Source organism: Pteropus medius, unplaced genomic scaffold, assembly GCF_902729225.1.
Source record: "Pteropus medius unplaced genomic scaffold, Ma_sr-lr_union100, whole genome shotgun sequence".
Taxonomy (NCBI): domain Eukaryota; kingdom Metazoa; phylum Chordata; class Mammalia; order Chiroptera; family Pteropodidae; genus Pteropus; species Pteropus medius.
The window spans coordinates 11,651,022-11,669,011 of record NW_024353517.1 but is presented as its reverse complement, the minus strand read 5'-3'; the positions used below and the strand labels follow the sequence as shown (position 1 = coordinate 11,669,011).

General features: G+C 31.8%; 1 protein-coding gene across 1 annotated transcript in view; it reads left to right on the top strand.

Annotated features, from left to right (window-relative positions):
- Window positions 1–17,990, top strand: part of PAK2 (p21 (RAC1) activated kinase 2) — a 77,459-nt gene that overhangs the window by 42,577 nt on the left and 16,892 nt on the right. Inside the window, exons 3-12 of the mRNA XM_039850519.1 lie at window positions 5,296–5,396; window positions 5,743–5,890; window positions 7,544–7,575; window positions 8,543–8,650; window positions 9,755–9,887; window positions 11,218–11,281; window positions 12,411–12,459; window positions 12,933–13,045; window positions 14,159–14,276; window positions 16,251–16,350. Coding sequence (XP_039706453.1) covers window positions 5,296–5,396; window positions 5,743–5,890; window positions 7,544–7,575; window positions 8,543–8,650; window positions 9,755–9,887; window positions 11,218–11,281; window positions 12,411–12,459; window positions 12,933–13,045; window positions 14,159–14,276; window positions 16,251–16,350 — 966 coding nt within the window. The remainder of the gene's footprint in view (window positions 1–5,295; window positions 5,397–5,742; window positions 5,891–7,543; window positions 7,576–8,542; window positions 8,651–9,754; window positions 9,888–11,217; window positions 11,282–12,410; window positions 12,460–12,932; window positions 13,046–14,158; window positions 14,277–16,250; window positions 16,351–17,990) is intronic.

The window sequence follows — 17,990 nt, the reverse complement described above, 5'->3', positions numbered from 1 at the left end:
ACTTCCAGTCAAGATAAGTAACAGGGACTAGATAGATTACCCCTCCACCTGAAAGAACTAAAACACTGGAGAAAATATACAAAACAATGGTTTTCAAGACATTGTATATCAGACAATAAAGGAAAGTGATTCTTAAGAGATGGGAAACAAGTGAGATGAGTCCTATGACTGAACCAGCATACTATTTGAAGAGAATTTCCAGGCTGTAGCACAGGGAGGGGCAATTAGTTAGTCTCCTAGAGTTGAGAAACAGCTGTGAATTGGGGTATGCCAAAGCAGCTAGTTTGTAGTACAAATACTGGAGAGTAAAGAGCTGTAGAAAGAGAAAGATCTGCAGAGGGTTCCCCTTGAGTCTTCAGTAGCACATGCATGTGAGGACACTACCCAAAGCTGGAGAAAAGACCACTGGAAATAATTAGAACAATCCTTGAAGCTCACACAGGGCCCAAAATATTTTCTGTTCCCATCACCATTTAGAATAGAAAACATTGGATAAAGGTCTTGCCTCAGTAATGGGGCACAATTAGCTCTAGATTAAATGCTGCTCCAGTCCTGCTTAACAAAACCTTAAAAATAATACCTAGCAGAATCAACTGTTTCTAAATCGGTTTATCTTCTATATGAGTAAAAAGCTAAGGATCACCTTTCTATGTCCCAGAACAATGCTCACCAGTATTTATAGGAATACAAAAATATCTCGCACCTAACAAGGAAAAAAATTTCAATGTCTGGCATCCAATCAGTATTTTCCAGCCATGCATAAACCCATAAGGAGCAAAATCCACCAATTGGAATCAATCTAGAAATGACACAAATGATAGAAATAGTAGGCAAAGACATTAAAATATTTAACTGTATCCCATATATTGAAGAACCCAAAGGAAAGATTTAGCATATTAAGAAGGAGCAGCAATAGAGGATATAAAAAGAACAAATCAGAATAAAAACAAATTAGAATTGAAAAATATAATAGACAGAATTAACAGTAGGTTAAACATTGCAAAAGAATAGTGAATTTGAAGACAATGGCAAAAGAAACCATCCGAAATGAAACTTAAAAAAAAAAAACAAAAACAAAAGTGAACAGCTATGGGACTTCAGGCAGACTAAGTGGAATTGGGGTCTCCAAAGAAGGGGAAGGGGAGACATTAAAAAAATACTTTTTAAAAGTGGCTAGAAATTTTCCAACTTAATGGAAACTATAAACCCATAGATTAAAGAAGTTCAGTATATTTCAAGCACAGGAAATATAATGAAAACTAGACCAAGGCATATAATCAAGTTGTTTAAAGCCATGATAAAGAGGAATCTTAAAAGCTTCCAAACCTTTGGCTCAATTTTCTGCGAATCAACTGCTCTAAAAACTAAAGTCTATTTTTAGAAAATGCTTACTGTTGTAAGCCAAAAAATAAAAGCCTGCCAGAAAAAAGACAAATCACATGTAGAGGAACAAAAAATGACAGTAAATTTTATTTAAGTAACAATACAAGTCAGAAGACAAGGAACAGCATCTTTAAAGTACTAAAAGAAAAATTATGTCAAATTAGAATTCTATATCCTATGAAATATCTCTCAAAAATGAAGAGGAAACAAAGACTTTTTTAAATGTATAAAAGCTGAAAGAATTTACTACCAGCAGACCTGCACCACAAGAAATGTTAAACCAGATTTTTTAGGCAGAAGAAAAATGATGTCAGATGGAAATGTGGGTCTGCATAAAAGAATGAAAATCACTAGAAATGGTAAATGTTTTAAGTTATCTAAATTTCTTTAAAAGATAATCCATTAAGTTTTTAAGAAACGAAGCACTTAAACATGCTATCACGTGAATGAGCCTTAAAAACTAAGTGAAAAAAGCCACTTAGGAAAGATCACATATTGTATGATCCCATTTATGTGAAATGGCCAGAATAGGTAAATATATGGAGATGGAAGGTAGATTAGTGGTTGCCTAGAGCTTGGAGATGGGGAGAAGGAACAATGGGGAGTGATTGCTAATGGGTATAAGGTTTTGTTTTTGTTTTTTAGGGATGATACTAACCTGGACTGGCTATATTATCAGACAAAATAGATTTTAGAGAAAAAAAAAAAATACTACCCTAGCTATTTAAGGGATAAGGAATAAGGATAAGGAATAGGTATTTTATAATGATATTAGGGTCAGTTCATTGTGATGATACTACAGAATTAAACATTCATGTGCTTAATAATAGAGCTTCAAAATACATGAAGCAAAAATGGATAGAATTTCAAGTAGATAAATCCTATTATAGTTGGAGATTATAATATACTTCTCTCAATAATTAGGAGAAAAACTAGGCAGAAAATTGCTGCTAAAACTATCAACCACTTCACCAGTCAACACTTACAGAACACTGCACCCAACAAAATATACATTCTTTCTAACTGAACATGGAACATTTAGCAAGATAGAGCACATTCTATTGTCATTTTTTAAAGTCTTAATAAATTTAGAAGGATTCAGATCACACAAAGTATATTCTGTGACCACAGTGTAATTAAAGTAGAAATCAATAACAGAAAGATGTAGAAATATGTGGAAAATAAATAAAACACTTCTAAGTAAATGAAAGCAAAAGAATATTTAGGAAGTATATTAAACTGAATAAAAATGAAAATTTAAAACAATATTTGTTTGATGTTCCTAATGCTGTACTTAGAGGAAATTTTTTATAGTATTAAATTCCTGTATTAGAAAAGCAAAGAAAAATTTTAAATCAATGACTTAAGCCATCTTAATAAACTAAAAGGGAAGAGCAGGTGAGATTCAAGTAAATAGAAAAAATAATAATAAAAATCAAAGTGGAGATTAATGAAATAGAAGAAAAAAACAATACAGAAAATGAATGAAACCAAAAATGAATTTGTTGAGAATATCAGTAGAATGGATAAACCTCTAGTCAGATTCATGGGGGAGAAAAAGAAAAAAGACACAAATTTCCCATGTTGAAAATGAGAGAGGTGGCGACCCTATAGATTTTACAGAAGTTAAAAGGATAAGGTAATATTATGAATAAGTATGCACAAATGAATTTAACACATCAGATAAAGTGAGAAAAGTTCTTTCAGAGCTCACAAGAAGAAATAGGTAACCTGAATACCCTATATTTCTTAGGAAATTGTAGCCTTCCCATAAAGAAATCTCAGACCCAGACGGCTCCATTGGTGAATTCAACCAAACATTTAAGCAAGAAATAGTACCAGTTCTACACAAACATCCAGAAAATTGAATAGAAAGGAATACTTCCCAGCTCATTATATGATAGTATTACTGTGATGCCCCAACCAAAGATAAGAAAAGAAAATAATACCAGTATCTTTCACGAACATAGATGCAAGATTTTAGCAATTAGAATCCAGGTGGATTTCATTTCAGGAAGGCAGGATTGGTGTAACATTTGGAAATCAACCAGTGTTTCACTATATTAACAAAAAAGAAAAGGTTAACTATATCTTCACTTCAGTAGATGTAGAAAAAGTATTTGACAAAAATCTAGTATCTATTTCTGATAAAAGCAAACTTGGAATAGAATGAAATAGAGTAAAATAACCTGTTAAAAAACATCTTTGTAAAACCTGCTACTGGCATCAAATTTAATGGCAAAAAGACAAAAATGGCTTTTCCCCTAAGATCAGGAAGGATGCAGGAATTTCTGTTCTCACTTTTGTTCAACAGTGTACTAGAGATTCTAGCCAGTGCAACAAGGCAAGAAAAATAAATAAAGGAATCCAGAGTGAGAAAAAAGACATAAACCTGTCTTTATTCACTAACAACATGATTGAATTTTTAAAAGAAATACTGTGATAGCTACAAAAATACTACTGGAGCTAAAAAGTGCGTATAGTAAGGTTTCAAGATATAAGATCAATATTCAAGAATCAATTGTGTTTCCATATGCCATCAATAAACAATTGAAAATCAAAATTTTAAAAGCTGTATCATTTGCAGTTGGAGAAATTTTGATATACCGAAGCAGAAATCTGACAAAAGCCAGGACATATCTGTACAATGATAACTACAAAACATTGCTGATAATTAAAGAACTAAATAAATGGAAAGACTCACTGTTTTCATGGTTTAAAAGACTGAATATTGTTAAGAAATCAATTATTTCTAAATTGATCTATAGATTCATTGCAATCCCAATCAAAATCCCAGCACGCTTTTTTGTAAAACTGTCAAGCTCATTCTAAAATTCACATAGACATGCAAAGGACCTACCCAGACAGCTTTGAAAAAAAAAAAACAAAAAATTACAAGGGTTATACTATGTAGTTTCAATGCTTTATTTAAAACTACAATAATCAAGCCAGTCCAGTATTGGCATAAAGATAAAGAGCATTGCAGCAAAGTTGAACTCCAGAAATAGACCTATGCATATATGGAAAATTGATTTTCAACAGTGGTTCAAATGGCATTTACCCTAAATGGCAACACTGGAAATTGGAAGAAATTCTGAGATAGAAAAACATTTTCAGCCTAAAATATATATATATATAGAGTCAAGAACTATCAAGGGGTATACTAAGAAGAGGCAAACATAGGATCCAGAAAATAGATTCTAGCACAGGTTAAAAGTGAAGGAATCTCCTAAAACAACAGGTGTGCCAGAAGCCTAGGCATAAACCGTTACAGATTAGAGCAGGGTGATCTGAGAGCAAGGTAGCTAGTTAAAAAAGGAACCGATGCATTAGAATATACAGAGAATGATAGGTGTGTGGCAGAAATGTTGCAAAAATTGTTAGTGGAACCACAGAAAAATGAGGAAACTTTAAAATGTAGCAGTTATTAATTTCAATAAAAAGGGTTAGAGTTGTGCAAGAAAGGCAATGTGGTCTTTGTAAACTACTTGCATATACAGTGTATATTATCTACATAGTCATAGAAAATTGTTCTTCCTAGATGAATATAGCTGAAAGGAGATATGATTTGATAAACTTGTTTTCCAAATTGCTCAATATCTAAGGTGTAGGCTTTTATTTATGAGAGAGTGAACAGTATTCAAAGGGGCTGTCTCTTCTGCCCCATGCCCTTTTATTCAGGCTTGGTGCTGGGTCAATGCATGTTCTTTTTTAATCTAGACACTGGCTAATTGTTCCCAACTCTGCTTGGTTGCTATACTTCATTTTTAATTTTTCTATCAGTCAGTGTCTTTTGGGGGAAATCTTTCCAGAATAACTTTGTTCCTAATTTGTTTTAGGAAAAATATAAACATATAAGTACCTTTATTAATCTTGTTTAAATAGGCTGATTCTTTTTTTAATGCCTTCCAGGAAGTAAGAAGAAAGAAAAAGAACGGCCAGAAATTTCTCCTCCATCTGATTTTGAGCACACCATCCATGTTGGCTTTGATGCTGTTACTGGAGAATTCACTGTAAGTTTACCTAATTGGGACTCATATATCATCGCTCAAGCTTCTCCTTTCATCATTAAGTTTAAAGTTTACTTTTCTATCCATTATTAAGTACGAATTCTTAGTGATTTTCTCATCTAAAAGTGTCTGTGGTTGGATGTATCTTTTTCCTAGGTAGCTGAGCCTATTATAATTATGCAAAATAGGTTTAAATAAATGGATATAATAGAAAACTAGGCCTTTTAGAATTTAGTCAAACCTATAGTTATGTAGATTGATTTGTTTTACGTATTTTGTCGTTCATCTCTAGAAATTGATTTTATTAGAGCAACTCCAAATAACTAATTTCTGAACATCTTTTTGTAAGGGAATGCCAGAACAGTGGGCTCGATTATTACAGACCTCCAATATCACCAAACTAGAGCAAAAGAAGAATCCTCAGGCTGTGCTGGATGTCTTAAAGTTCTATGACTCCAACACAGTGAAACAGAAATATCTGAGCTTTACTCCTCCAGGTAAGCCATTAGTCAATGGTAAAAGGCTGATTCAAATGAAATTGCAGAGTTGTGAAGCCAGTTCTTTTACATAAAAAGATTGCTTCTAAGAAAACAAAACAAAACTAAGCTGTTTCTTGTCTCTGCTTTTCTCTTCGCATAGATCTGCCTTTTGTAAACTGATTGGAGCAGCTCTTTTTTATAATTTAGAGTCTGGGAATTTTACTGATCTCTTAGTTTTGCCAAAAGTGGATGTTTGGCCTTTTGTTTGTTTTCTTTTCACTGCTTTGGAAGGACTTCCATCAATAGAAGGGGGAAAGGTGCTGTTCATGCTAGAAATATAGGCATGTTCATGCTAGAAATATATTATTCATTGTTAGTGGGACAGGAGGAGGGTCGTTTAGCTATATAAACACACAGACTTTGAAGTAAAAAATGTTTAAGTCCACTCAAAACTTATCAAATATGTAAACATAAGATAAGCATTAGACTCAAAGAATTTATACCTCCGAATTGGAATATCAAGTAAGAACTGGAAAATAGTGGATTTTAAAAAACAGTGTTTTTAAATCAGGATCAGAATAAAGTTCATACATTATAGTCGATTGCAATATTTCTTGAATCTTTTTTAATTTTTAAGTTTCTCCTCCCTTACACTAGTTCTCATAGTCTCTTTTCCTTGCAATTTATTTCTTAAAGAAACAAGATCATTTGTCATGTTTCTTTCAGCATGGATTTTACTAATTACATCCAAGATGTCACTTAATATTTCTCTGTTCCCTTAAGTGATACAAGTAGTTTTTAAAAACAATAGGATTGAGCTAAAATCATACCTTTAAGTTTTTTAAGTACAATTAAGTTTTAATTGTACTTAATTCGGTTGCATCACTGCAGAAATAAGGATGTGTTCAAAGAAGAAAGAAATAGAGACCCCTTGGCAAATGATTTTGACCTTTTTTTCTTAGTCTAGTACATATAGTATTTAAGTATATCTAGTACTTAGCAAAAGGTCAAACTTGTCCCTAGAACTTTTGTGTCAACTAGTAAGTCTGTGTAAATTAGTAATCTTTTTTTAAGTCAGTGTTTGACTAGAAAATAGTGTATTCTTTTTGCCATGTGTTGGTGGGCAGTATTTTAAAAGTAAAACAAGACAACTCTTGTTCTAAACTCAAATATTTTAACATTTAGTCTTCATGAACTGTGTTTTACCTTCAGAGATTTGCTTTCATATTGATCAAAATTTATGTCAAGAATTGTCCTTTACACAATTGCCATTGTCTGAATGGTTGCTTTAAGTTCCTTGATCTGCATTTTTTCTGGAGAAGGTATCATTATGAATAAATTTTTGTTTTAATAATACAGATTGACAGGTATAGTTTCAAAAATTTTTAAATAACTTTATTAAGGTATAATTTAAATGCTATAAAATTCACCCATTTAGAGTACAATTCAGTGATTTTTCATAAACTTACTGAGTTCTGTTAAGATTTGAGATTTGTTAGCTCAATTGTTTGAATACCGATATTGTCGTTTTTCTCAAGACTTAATTCAACTTAAAATGAAATCAGTCTAAGAACATTTTATTTGCTCTGCTTTCTATTTTCTTCCTTTTATTATATAGACATTTTATTTTTTGAATTATTAATTTAGCATCATTTTCTGTTTCATATTCAGAGAAAGATGGCTTCCCTTCTGGAACACCAGCGGTAAGTTAATATGTTACTACTTGTAGCTTTTTTTCTAATTTAAGATACCTAAAACAGCTCAGTTTTTATTCTGCTTTCTAAAATACATTACAGCCATCAGAAATAACTACTTAATACATGTTTTAGCTAGCCACTTAATTAGTTGAGGAAGCCATATGAAGCAAATCAAATTTCCTCAATATGACACTTAGAGTGACTAAAACTTAGGATCTTTAGAGCAGTTTAGCTACTTTTGGTAATGTTTCCACATACAAACAGGAATACAAAGAACTTGCTAACTTTATTTTCTGGCGCCATTCTACTAAATATAGATTACGGTAACACTGAATAATAGAAATCTGTCACACTCTTCAAAGTTGTCTGAAATTTAAGTTATCATGTAAGCACAGTCACTATTTTATTTTCAGTTCCTCAATTAGGAGGAATCGAACAATCAGCATTTTATTTTCAGTTCCTCAATTGGGAGGAAACACTCCTGGAGTTATATGAAGATTAAATGGTATAACATGTAAAGTACCTACCTAGCACACAACTGGCATATAATAATCACATCTTTATAAAGGTTATTGTCTTCCTCTTTTGCTTCATTAGTCACCATTTTTCTCTGGTGAATCTGGCTGTTTTAATTAACTGAATATGACTCTGACTCATACAGAGCTTAGAAGATCTTTGTTTTTGGTCTTAAAAAATAAAGTGTTCATTTTACTTTTAGCGTTTGTTTAAACCCTATATGAAGGACATAAATTCTCTCTTAAGAATACTTGATATTATATACATTTATTTCATAAACTTACTTTACTTACAGAATTACCTTTTCTTTTTTTAAGTGGTTAGATTAGAGACAGGTTTTTTCGTTGTTTTGAAATGAACTGTTAAAAAAAGCTTTTCAAGTATGTTAAAAGAGATAGTCATATTTTAACGTATTGTTATATTTGACTTCCTCACTTTGCTTATGTGATAAATGCAGCTGAATACCAAGGGATCAGAAACATCTACAGTAGTAACAGAGGAAGACGATGATGATGAAGAGGCCACTCCTCCTGTTATTGCCCCACGACCGGATCATACAAAATCTGTGAGTGTCTGATTAGTAAATTGGGCTGTGTGTGTCTGTGCATGTATGTTTTAGAAACCAGCAGTCTGTATTTGCCTTAAAATGATTAATTTTAAAATGCCCTCATGCTTAAAATATATTAGTGTGGGGAAATTTGAATAGGAGATCTTTACCTAAAGACCATTCATCAAACAACTAGCTTCTTAACAAATAAAATTCACCTAAGCTCTCAGAAAAAAAAAATAGATTTTTGAAAATTAAAATTGAATGGCTTTTTTAAAAGTTAAAATATTTATCTTACTTTTTCTTTCTATATTATACTTTCTCTTCCAGAGAATTCATCTATTTCTCTGGCTTTCTCTGTTTATCTCAATGCAAATAACTACTATGTCTAAAACTTAGATCTTATGTATTTTATCTCCCATTTCTCTCAAAACATTGATATTGTTCAGGAGGCTGCGGAGAGTGAAATTCCTAACCAGATGTGGGAGAATTTTAATAATTATGACCTTAGATAGAGACAGAAAGAGATTTGTCCTTCTCCCCATACTAATACAAGTAAAGTATGGGGAAGGTGCTATGCAGTGGAGTGTGACGGAGTGGTGATACAGTTGACAGGTAAAGCTCTAGGACAGCCATTGGATTCTGATCTAATTGATAGAGGGCTCTGTTTTCTTTATCTCCTATAACTGGCTGTTTGAAACGAAATGATAGAAATCATATTTGTGTAAAATTTTTGTGGATATTAATAGTTATTTTAACATCAAGGTTTCTCTTATTTTGCTCTTTATTTTTCTTTTGTAGTAAAAATATGGTTTTTAAATTTCTTTTTACTTGCTAGCACATCATTTTAGATCTGGTTACACTTAAATTTCATTCATGGATCTGCTATTTTGCTAGAAAGACTTAAAATCTAGACATGATGTGCCAAAGAAAAATGTTTCACATTTATTCTTCTTAGTTACAAGTCTTTTATAACACAAGTCTAAAAATATTATTCTCATTCTTTAGAACACTGGAGACAACTTAGTTTTGGTTAAAAATCAGAAGAACCAAATAATGTACCAGTAAGAATACCTAAAAATATTTTTCCTTAAATCTCAGTAATTAACTGTCTCTCTGCAGATTTATACGCGGTCTGTAATTGACCCTATTCCTGCACCAGTTGGTGATTCTAATGTTGATGGTGGTGCCAAGTCTTCTGACAAACAGAAAAAGAAGACCAAAATGACAGATGAAGAGATTATGGAAAAATTAAGTATGTTTCCTACATTTTACATTATTCTTAAATTGCTAACACCTCTTGTACCATTTGGCTCAGATGAATTTTAATTTATACCCTATATTTTGGCTTAAGACATAAAGTGTGTTGTTTTAGGAACAGTAGTTTGAATTTAAGTCTAGTGAAGCCAAATAATACCCTTTGTGTTGACTAGTAAGCAATGTCTTTGCAGTAGTCAGTGCCTTTGGGAGCAATACTTTTTCCCGAAGGGCTAAATCTAAGGGTCATTGTTGGAAACTTTATCAAAGAAACTTTATGTATATTTATGCATACTTATCACTTCTCGGTATGAGAATACAAAATGATCCTAAATAACTAAACAGAATAGCCTTCCTGTATAATTTTATGTGTAGGCATAAAATGTATTTTCTTCCCTTCTCCTTTTTCATCTATCAACTATCATTGGCCTGGATCAGGCATTGGAAATAATGTACTTAGTGCCAGGGGGAGGGTAGCAATAATGTCAGATACACAAGTCTACAGCAGCTATAGTTATAAACAATGCTGATATAGAGGGATCAAGGAAAAATGTTATAATCATAATTGCTAGAGACTTCAGGTTGGGTACCTACATAAAATTGGATTTATATGAGTTTCCTGTCTCCTTTTACCTTGAGCAAGTGAAAATTCCTTGTGTTTTTCTCATGATTTTACTTACTGATAATAAGTATAAGTTACAGTTCTATGTCCAACATACTAATTTTAAAACCTGTTTCCTGGTTGTAACTTTGTGAACTTTCCTAAAACAGATATATGATTAGTTCATATTAGAGTAGTTTTTATATTCATAAGTAGTTTCTTAAATATATTGTCAAGTTGAAGATACATGGGAAGAGTCAGAAAAACCATTTAGAGTTATTCATTTGGATATCATTTATATATTCTGATAATAGGTTCATAACTATCATTAGTTTAATACATATCATTGGAGCGTGAAAAGTAGGGTGACCAACTCATCCTTTTACCAGAAATTTCCCAGTTTTAAGATTGAACATTCTACATCCTGAGAAACTCCTCAGTCTAGGCAAAGTGCTACAGTTGGACATTTTCAAATGTGATCATTTTTGAGAAAGTGGTAGGATAATTAAGGCATTAGTTAGGAGGTCTAACCTAGATACTTTTTTTTATTAAGATTCTTCAATGTTTTGTGTTTGAAACATACATTATTTTTGAAACTTAATGTTATATTTGAAAACCACTGTCCTAAAATCAGTAGAGTTTTTTAAAAGGAATAATGATATCAGAATATTTACAATTTAAAAATGCTTGACTGAGCTTATAACTTGTTGTTTTTTGTTTAAAATAGGAACCATTGTGAGCATAGGTGACCCTAAGAAAAAATACACAAGATATGAAAAAATTGGGCAAGGGTAAGTATTTGTGATTGTGTTACCACAATATTCAGTATTTCATAGGTGTACAACATGATATCTTTTTTGCCTGCTGACATTGAGCACTTACAGTATTCTATGACTGGTGTCCTTCCTTGTATTTGTGTAAATAACTAATGCATTTATTTCTAAATGCTATTAAAACATTGTACTGCTTAGCAGTGATTTTACATTGTTTCTTCTTAAATGTTATTTTTCATTGGTGGTAAGAGATTAGATGGGTGGGAAAATTCCCCATCAAATATATTTAAAAGATAGAACATGTACTACAAGATTAGAGACAATAAAAAACATGCATTTTAATTACATCATTGAGTATCGATTTTTGAGTCTACTGATGTTCTGATTTTGTTCGATAATTTGTATTTTTAAACTACACTGACTAAACCCTTTTTTTCTGTTGCTTGGGAGCAAATGAACATCTGGAATGTTTTATGTTATTCTCTGGAAAATGTGAATTTAGAAAGGAAATTTAAGTCTTTTTTGAAAACTTCCTTATGAGTTTCTTTTTGAAAACTAAATACAGTTGCAACATTAATTTTAATAACAAAAAATTAAGAATCAGTATTGAGCATGATAATAGTTATATATTGAATAATAATAATAATAATAATAATAAAAATAATAATAATAAATGAATGAACGAACAAGAATAACATTTATTCATAGGGATCCCAAATCCAATGTTGAATTAAAAAAGCAAATTGCAGAAAAATACATAAAATGAAACCATTTGTATGACATTTAAAAATTATGTTAACTATATCCTGTAGAGATACACACCTGTGCCCTTTATAGTTAAAGTATAAAGAAATGCATGAAACTGATGCACATCAAATATAGAATAAACACCAAATACAGTTTACTTTTAGGAGGAGGATGCCTTTGGAAAGGACGCACAAGAACGTAACAAGTTTTGGCCACAAAGATTGCCTCATTTTCTTATTTTTTTCCCTTTTTGTTTTTGCTTTTTACTCCTGTTAAAGATAGTAAATCTGAAATGTTCAATCCTTTTATAGTTGTTCTAAGTATAAAGTCTTTGGCTGTTATGAATGACAGTGATTTAGAAACTTTAAAAATCTGGTTTTATCTCCCCCCACCCCCCCAGGGCTTCTGGAACAGTTTTCACTGCTACGGATGTGGCATTGGGACAAGAGGTAGCTACTTTTTCATACTTCTGGGTGTTAACTATTAGCTTTTAGTATAAGAAGAAACTAGATAAACCTGTGAATAATTAATAGTAATATTTTTCAGTAGAATATATTGAAAAAATCACTCTAATTTTTTAGCCCCTGTTAAGGGGAAAAAAGAGTTATGCTTTGTTTCATAAATAAGCAAATATTTTAAAAATTATTTTCCCATGCTTGGAATGAAAGAATTAATTCCTGGCACTGGGCTAACTTTGGGTTTGTTTAATCAGCTTCAAGAGAAATCTAAAAATATTTGGGCTCTGTATATTACTACAAGTGTTGTGCCTAGGCAGTGTGGAAATAAAAGTGCTACCTATGAGTAAATTATTTCATTATGTAACATGTATACAGTAAATTAAATTATTAAGTGATCAGTATTTGTAATTTTTTAAGAGAATTGAGATACTTGTTCTGATTTTGTTTTTCTGTTTCCATTATAGGTTGCTATCAAACAGATTAATTTACAAAAACAGCCAAAGAAGGAATTGATCATTAATGAGATTCTGGTGATGAAAGAATTAAAGAATCCCAACATAGTTAACTTCTTGGACAGGTAAGTGTGAATATTGCTAAAGCATTGGGACAAAAATGTGGAAATTTTAAGTTTCATGGTTTGGGGAGATAGCCACTTCACTTAGACCAAAGTAGGATGTGAGTTTTGAAAAGTAAGCTTGAGGAGGAGGAGAGGTAAAAATAGCGCATTACAGTTTAACAGGTTCTTTTTCTACATAGATATCACTTGGCAAGTGAGAGAAGGCAGTTAAATGAAGAACATTGCTTCTATGCTCATATTAATTACAAATGATCAGAAGCAGAAACATTAAGGGAAGGTTGGCTGTAATTCATATCTCTATTGAGAGGTGATTGGCCACACAGTTTTTAAGCTTTTAGATCAATTTTTATTTAGATGCTTTAATGAGCAAAAAATATGTCTATCAAAACCTCAGTTAGTTCAGGAATTTGTTAAAAAGCAGAATAGAAAATTATGAATATTACAACTATGTATATTTTGCAAAGCAATTACATGTGAATGAAAGAATAGTAGAAAATAAATGAAAATTATAATAGTGATTGTATTGGAGATAGAGGATTATGGGTGATTTTATTTCCATATTTAAATTTGATTTGAATGGGAAACGATAGCCCATTTTAGACTATAGCCCTAGTTATGGGACCATGTTCACAGAAAGAAACTTTCTAGGTGCATTTCCCTGCTTTTAAAAATAATATTTTAAGTCAGTATAGCGTGGTGGTTAAGATTAACCATAAGCTTTGGAATCAGTTATATTTGCTTCAGATTCTGGTTCTGTCACTTACCAGCTATTTGACCTTGGATTAGTAACTTTTCTAAGCGTCTGTCTCTTCATCTATAAAGCAGGACAAATAATTCCTACCCTACAGGGTTATTTTAATTGGAATAATCTGTGTACACACTCAAGTTACAATTATGGGCAAACTATAAAGTGATTCAGGAAAATCATAATGACCCTCAGTTATTTTTCTGTACTGTTAACATAGCAGCTTTCAAGTTTTCTTTCTAGCTCTCAAAGCTGCCAGCTTTCTAGTTTTGTTATTAGGGTGCCTAACATTTGAATTTTTCATCATAGAATGCCATGTGTTTAGAAAAAATAGAAATGTGAGTGTATTTTGTGTGTTCTTTTCTTAGTTACTTGGTAGGAGATGAATTGTTCGTAGTAATGGAGTACCTTGCGGGAGGATCACTTACTGATGTTGTCACAGAAACCTGTATGGATGAAGCACAGATTGCTGCTGTATGCAGAGAGGTGAGTTTGTTCCCTTTTTGGTAAGTTATAATGATGTGAGTGATTAGCAGGAGATGAAAAAAGGGAAAGTTTTTTTGCACAGTTTAATTTTTATTGTGTGAGATAATAAAAACTTTCTCTGTACATATTCTCTGCAAATTTTCTCCATACCATTTCATCCTACATGAGAGTTTTCAGTGCTTTCCTTCATGTGTAAGATAATTCTAGGATGAACTATGGACCTTTGAAGAGCCCAGTTCACAAGTGAATTTCAGTGGGGGCGATCATTATAATTCATCATCCAAACAAGATGCTTTCGAGAGTGAAAGGGGGGAGCCATTAAAAATACACCACTCAGCAGTTGAAAGAGGACTGTCTCAAGCTAAGCTGGACACACGCTCACCTTAAGTATTAATAGATCTGTTTCTGACTTGATTCATATCATTGAATGTGAAGAAACTGGTTGTTTCTTGATAGTCATTAATGAATTGCTAGACATACTGTTTGCTTAAGCCAGTAAATTCGGCCAAATTGCCTATGTCTAAGCCAAAAATGAGTCTTCCTTCTTCCTCCTAATCTTTTTCTACAGATGAGACTTAGGTTAATGATTTGCTCATTGTCACTGAAACTGTGATACTACTTTTGAATATCCTAGGAATTATTGTTACAAAGGACAAAATTGTAAAAGTTCTTAAGACTGTTGTTTTCTCTATGATTTGGCTTTCAACATTTTTATGGTGATATGTAGGTGAATTATAAACTTTGTTTGTGTAAGAACAACACATGACGTTTTCTTTTTTAGCTTTTATTAAGGTGTTAAAAAAGTATTCTTTGAAAATTTTAATTCTGAATTAGTTTCACCTTTGAACTTTTGTTAATAGTTATGAACATGATAGTTTAATAATATAATATCCCTTAACAAAAAATGTTGGTTACTTAAAAGCTAATAAAACTTAACCAGACTTTATCTATTTTATTTCATTTGTTTTTCTAATAATTTTTTATAATTGTTATAAAAATTATTTTAGGAGTTCTTCTAATTGTGACAAGTTTTAGTTTATTTGTACAAGTATTTTTCTGGGTATTTTTTTTTTTAGGAATCTGTTTAAATGCTTGGTAAATGTAGTGTAATATATAGTTTATCTGTTTTTTTCCCCTTGAATGAATAGTAGAATATTTTGAATGAGATTTTTACTTGTTTATAATAATGTACAGACTTTTCTCTTCATTCTACTCTGATGGAGATAAGAAGTAAAAAAAATTTTCCAAGTTTACAATTTATACTCAGTTTATATTTAAAAACATAGGAGCCAAGGAGTTTTTCCTCACTTTGGACTCGGTGCTTTCTAAAACATGCATAAGAGAAAATAAAGTTATTCCTTTATCATTGGTATTTGTGTTGTGGATATAGCTTTATGTAAAATCTACCATAGAAGAAGAAGTGAAGAAAACATCTTATATCACATTGATGAACAGCTGGATGGAACCAGAGCACGCAGGATCTTAGCTATTTTTCAGTGGCACATCGATTGGACTTGAGTATCTTAATATGGGAATAATCACAAGTTTATCCTTTACTTTTGAAATGATTTCTTGAGAGCCTTGTGCATGTTTACCAAGTGCTGCATACCTTTAGGCATTTCAACCTGAAAAGGCCTACAAATTATATAGACCCACCCATTTTATAAGTGAGAACATTGAAGACTGAAGATATTCTTAATGTTTTAAATAATCCATGGCAGAGGTAGGACTAGATAAGGTATAATTTAATGATTATCTCTGGGAAAGGCCAGAGGGTGGGACATAGGATATCTAAGTAATTAAGGTGTCTTATATTTATAACTTTATACATGAGAGTATGTTTTTTCTTTATAAATGTAGGTGTTGGCATGTCTTGGATACTAGAAGCAGTGTTCAGGCCATATATACAGTATGTGAACCTCCCTTAGACTTTTCAGAGACTGTTTCATTGATTGGTATTTTTCTTCTGTTCAGTGTTTACAGGCATTGGAGTTTTTACATGCTAATCAAGTGATCCACAGAGACATCAAAAGTGACAACGTGCTTTTGGGGATGGAAGGATCAGTTAAACTTAGTGAGTCACAAATGAACAGATAACATATATTTGTTATTTATTATAATTTTCTGCCTTTTTAAAAAAAACCACTATTAATATTTGTATGACAGTATATGAAGAGAGAGAGAAACACAACTAGACAGCTTGTGTTTAAATAGCACATCGCTATACTTGCTGAATAATTTTAGGTGAATTACTTAATCTCTTTGTGTCCATTTTCTAATTTGTATGATAAGGAAAATAATAGTACCCATCTCAAAGAATTCTTCTGAGGATTAAAAATGGAAAATGCTGAGGAACAGTACTTGGGACTGTCATAATGTTGGTACTTTCTTCCAACGATAAACTTGAATTCGTCTCTGCTATCTATTAGGGTAGATTTTTCTCATACTGTTCAGCTTTCTTTGGATTTGGCAGAGCGTGGCCTAATCAGGGGAGGGCTATATAACCCTGACCTTGGAGAGGACAAGGAAGAAAACCCATGTAAACCTCTTTTCCTAATTATCTTTTGTATCAGACATGGTAGAATCATGAAAAAAAAATCCTAGGTTCCTTTCCCTCTTCTAGCTGTGTCTCAGTTCCAACCATGCCCTCTTGTAGGATTTAAGAAGAACTTCTACCGAGGTTTATCCAACTATGCAAAACTCAAGGCATCTCTGGATCAAGAACTCTGCTAGAGTTTGGCTCCTTTTTCAACATTTCTTTTTAAAGATATATTCTCCAAAAGTTATTCAGCCACAAGAAAAGGGATCTAGGCTCTTCAGATGGTCAAAATATAAAATTACTAATGTTAATCTTAGTAGGCAATGGACATTCTCATCTATTTTTAGTGGGCACATATAAACTAAATTAGACTTTTTTGGATAATATTTAATCCTGGCTCTTTCACTTACTAGATGAATGATCATGGGTAAGTTATCTAAAAAAGAAAAATATGTGTATGCCTCAGTTTTCCCATTTTAAAAACAAGAATAATAATAAAAATATATCTATCTCATAGAGTTATCATGAGGATTAAATACGTTAATTCTTATTAAGTACTTGGAACAGTATCTGGTTTTTTATAAGTACTCATTTTAGCTATAAATGTGATTTGACCTAACAATTACTCTTTTGGATTTTCTCCTGTAGAATTACTGAACATATATGCACAAGTACATAGATGTTCTCTGCATCATTGTAAAGAAAAACCAAAACTATCTTAAATGTCTAGTAGTATGGGAATGGTTAAATAAGTTATGATATTTTTATATTCTGTCATATTATGTAGTAGTAATGAGATAGATCAATTTTTAATATGGAAAAGTCTCTAAAAATAGATTGATTTAAAAAACAGTTTACAAAACATCCTAATTAGGTAAAGTAAACCATGTGGCTTGTAAATATTATTTGTATGTAAATACATAGCAAAAAACCTAAAGCTTTACAAACCAAATATTAACAGTAGTTACATGTGGAACACAATGGGTTTAACAGTAGAAGTGGGGAAAAAACTCTGTATTCTTATTCTTACTTTCCCACTAAATTAACAGTACTAAACTAGGCATTCTGCTCCTCAGTTATAAAACGAGGTAGTTAGAGTAGAGTAATGGTGGTAAGCACCTTGTAAGTACAGTTGCAGTTAAATGTGTTCTTTTTCCTAGAATCTGGTAAGTCAG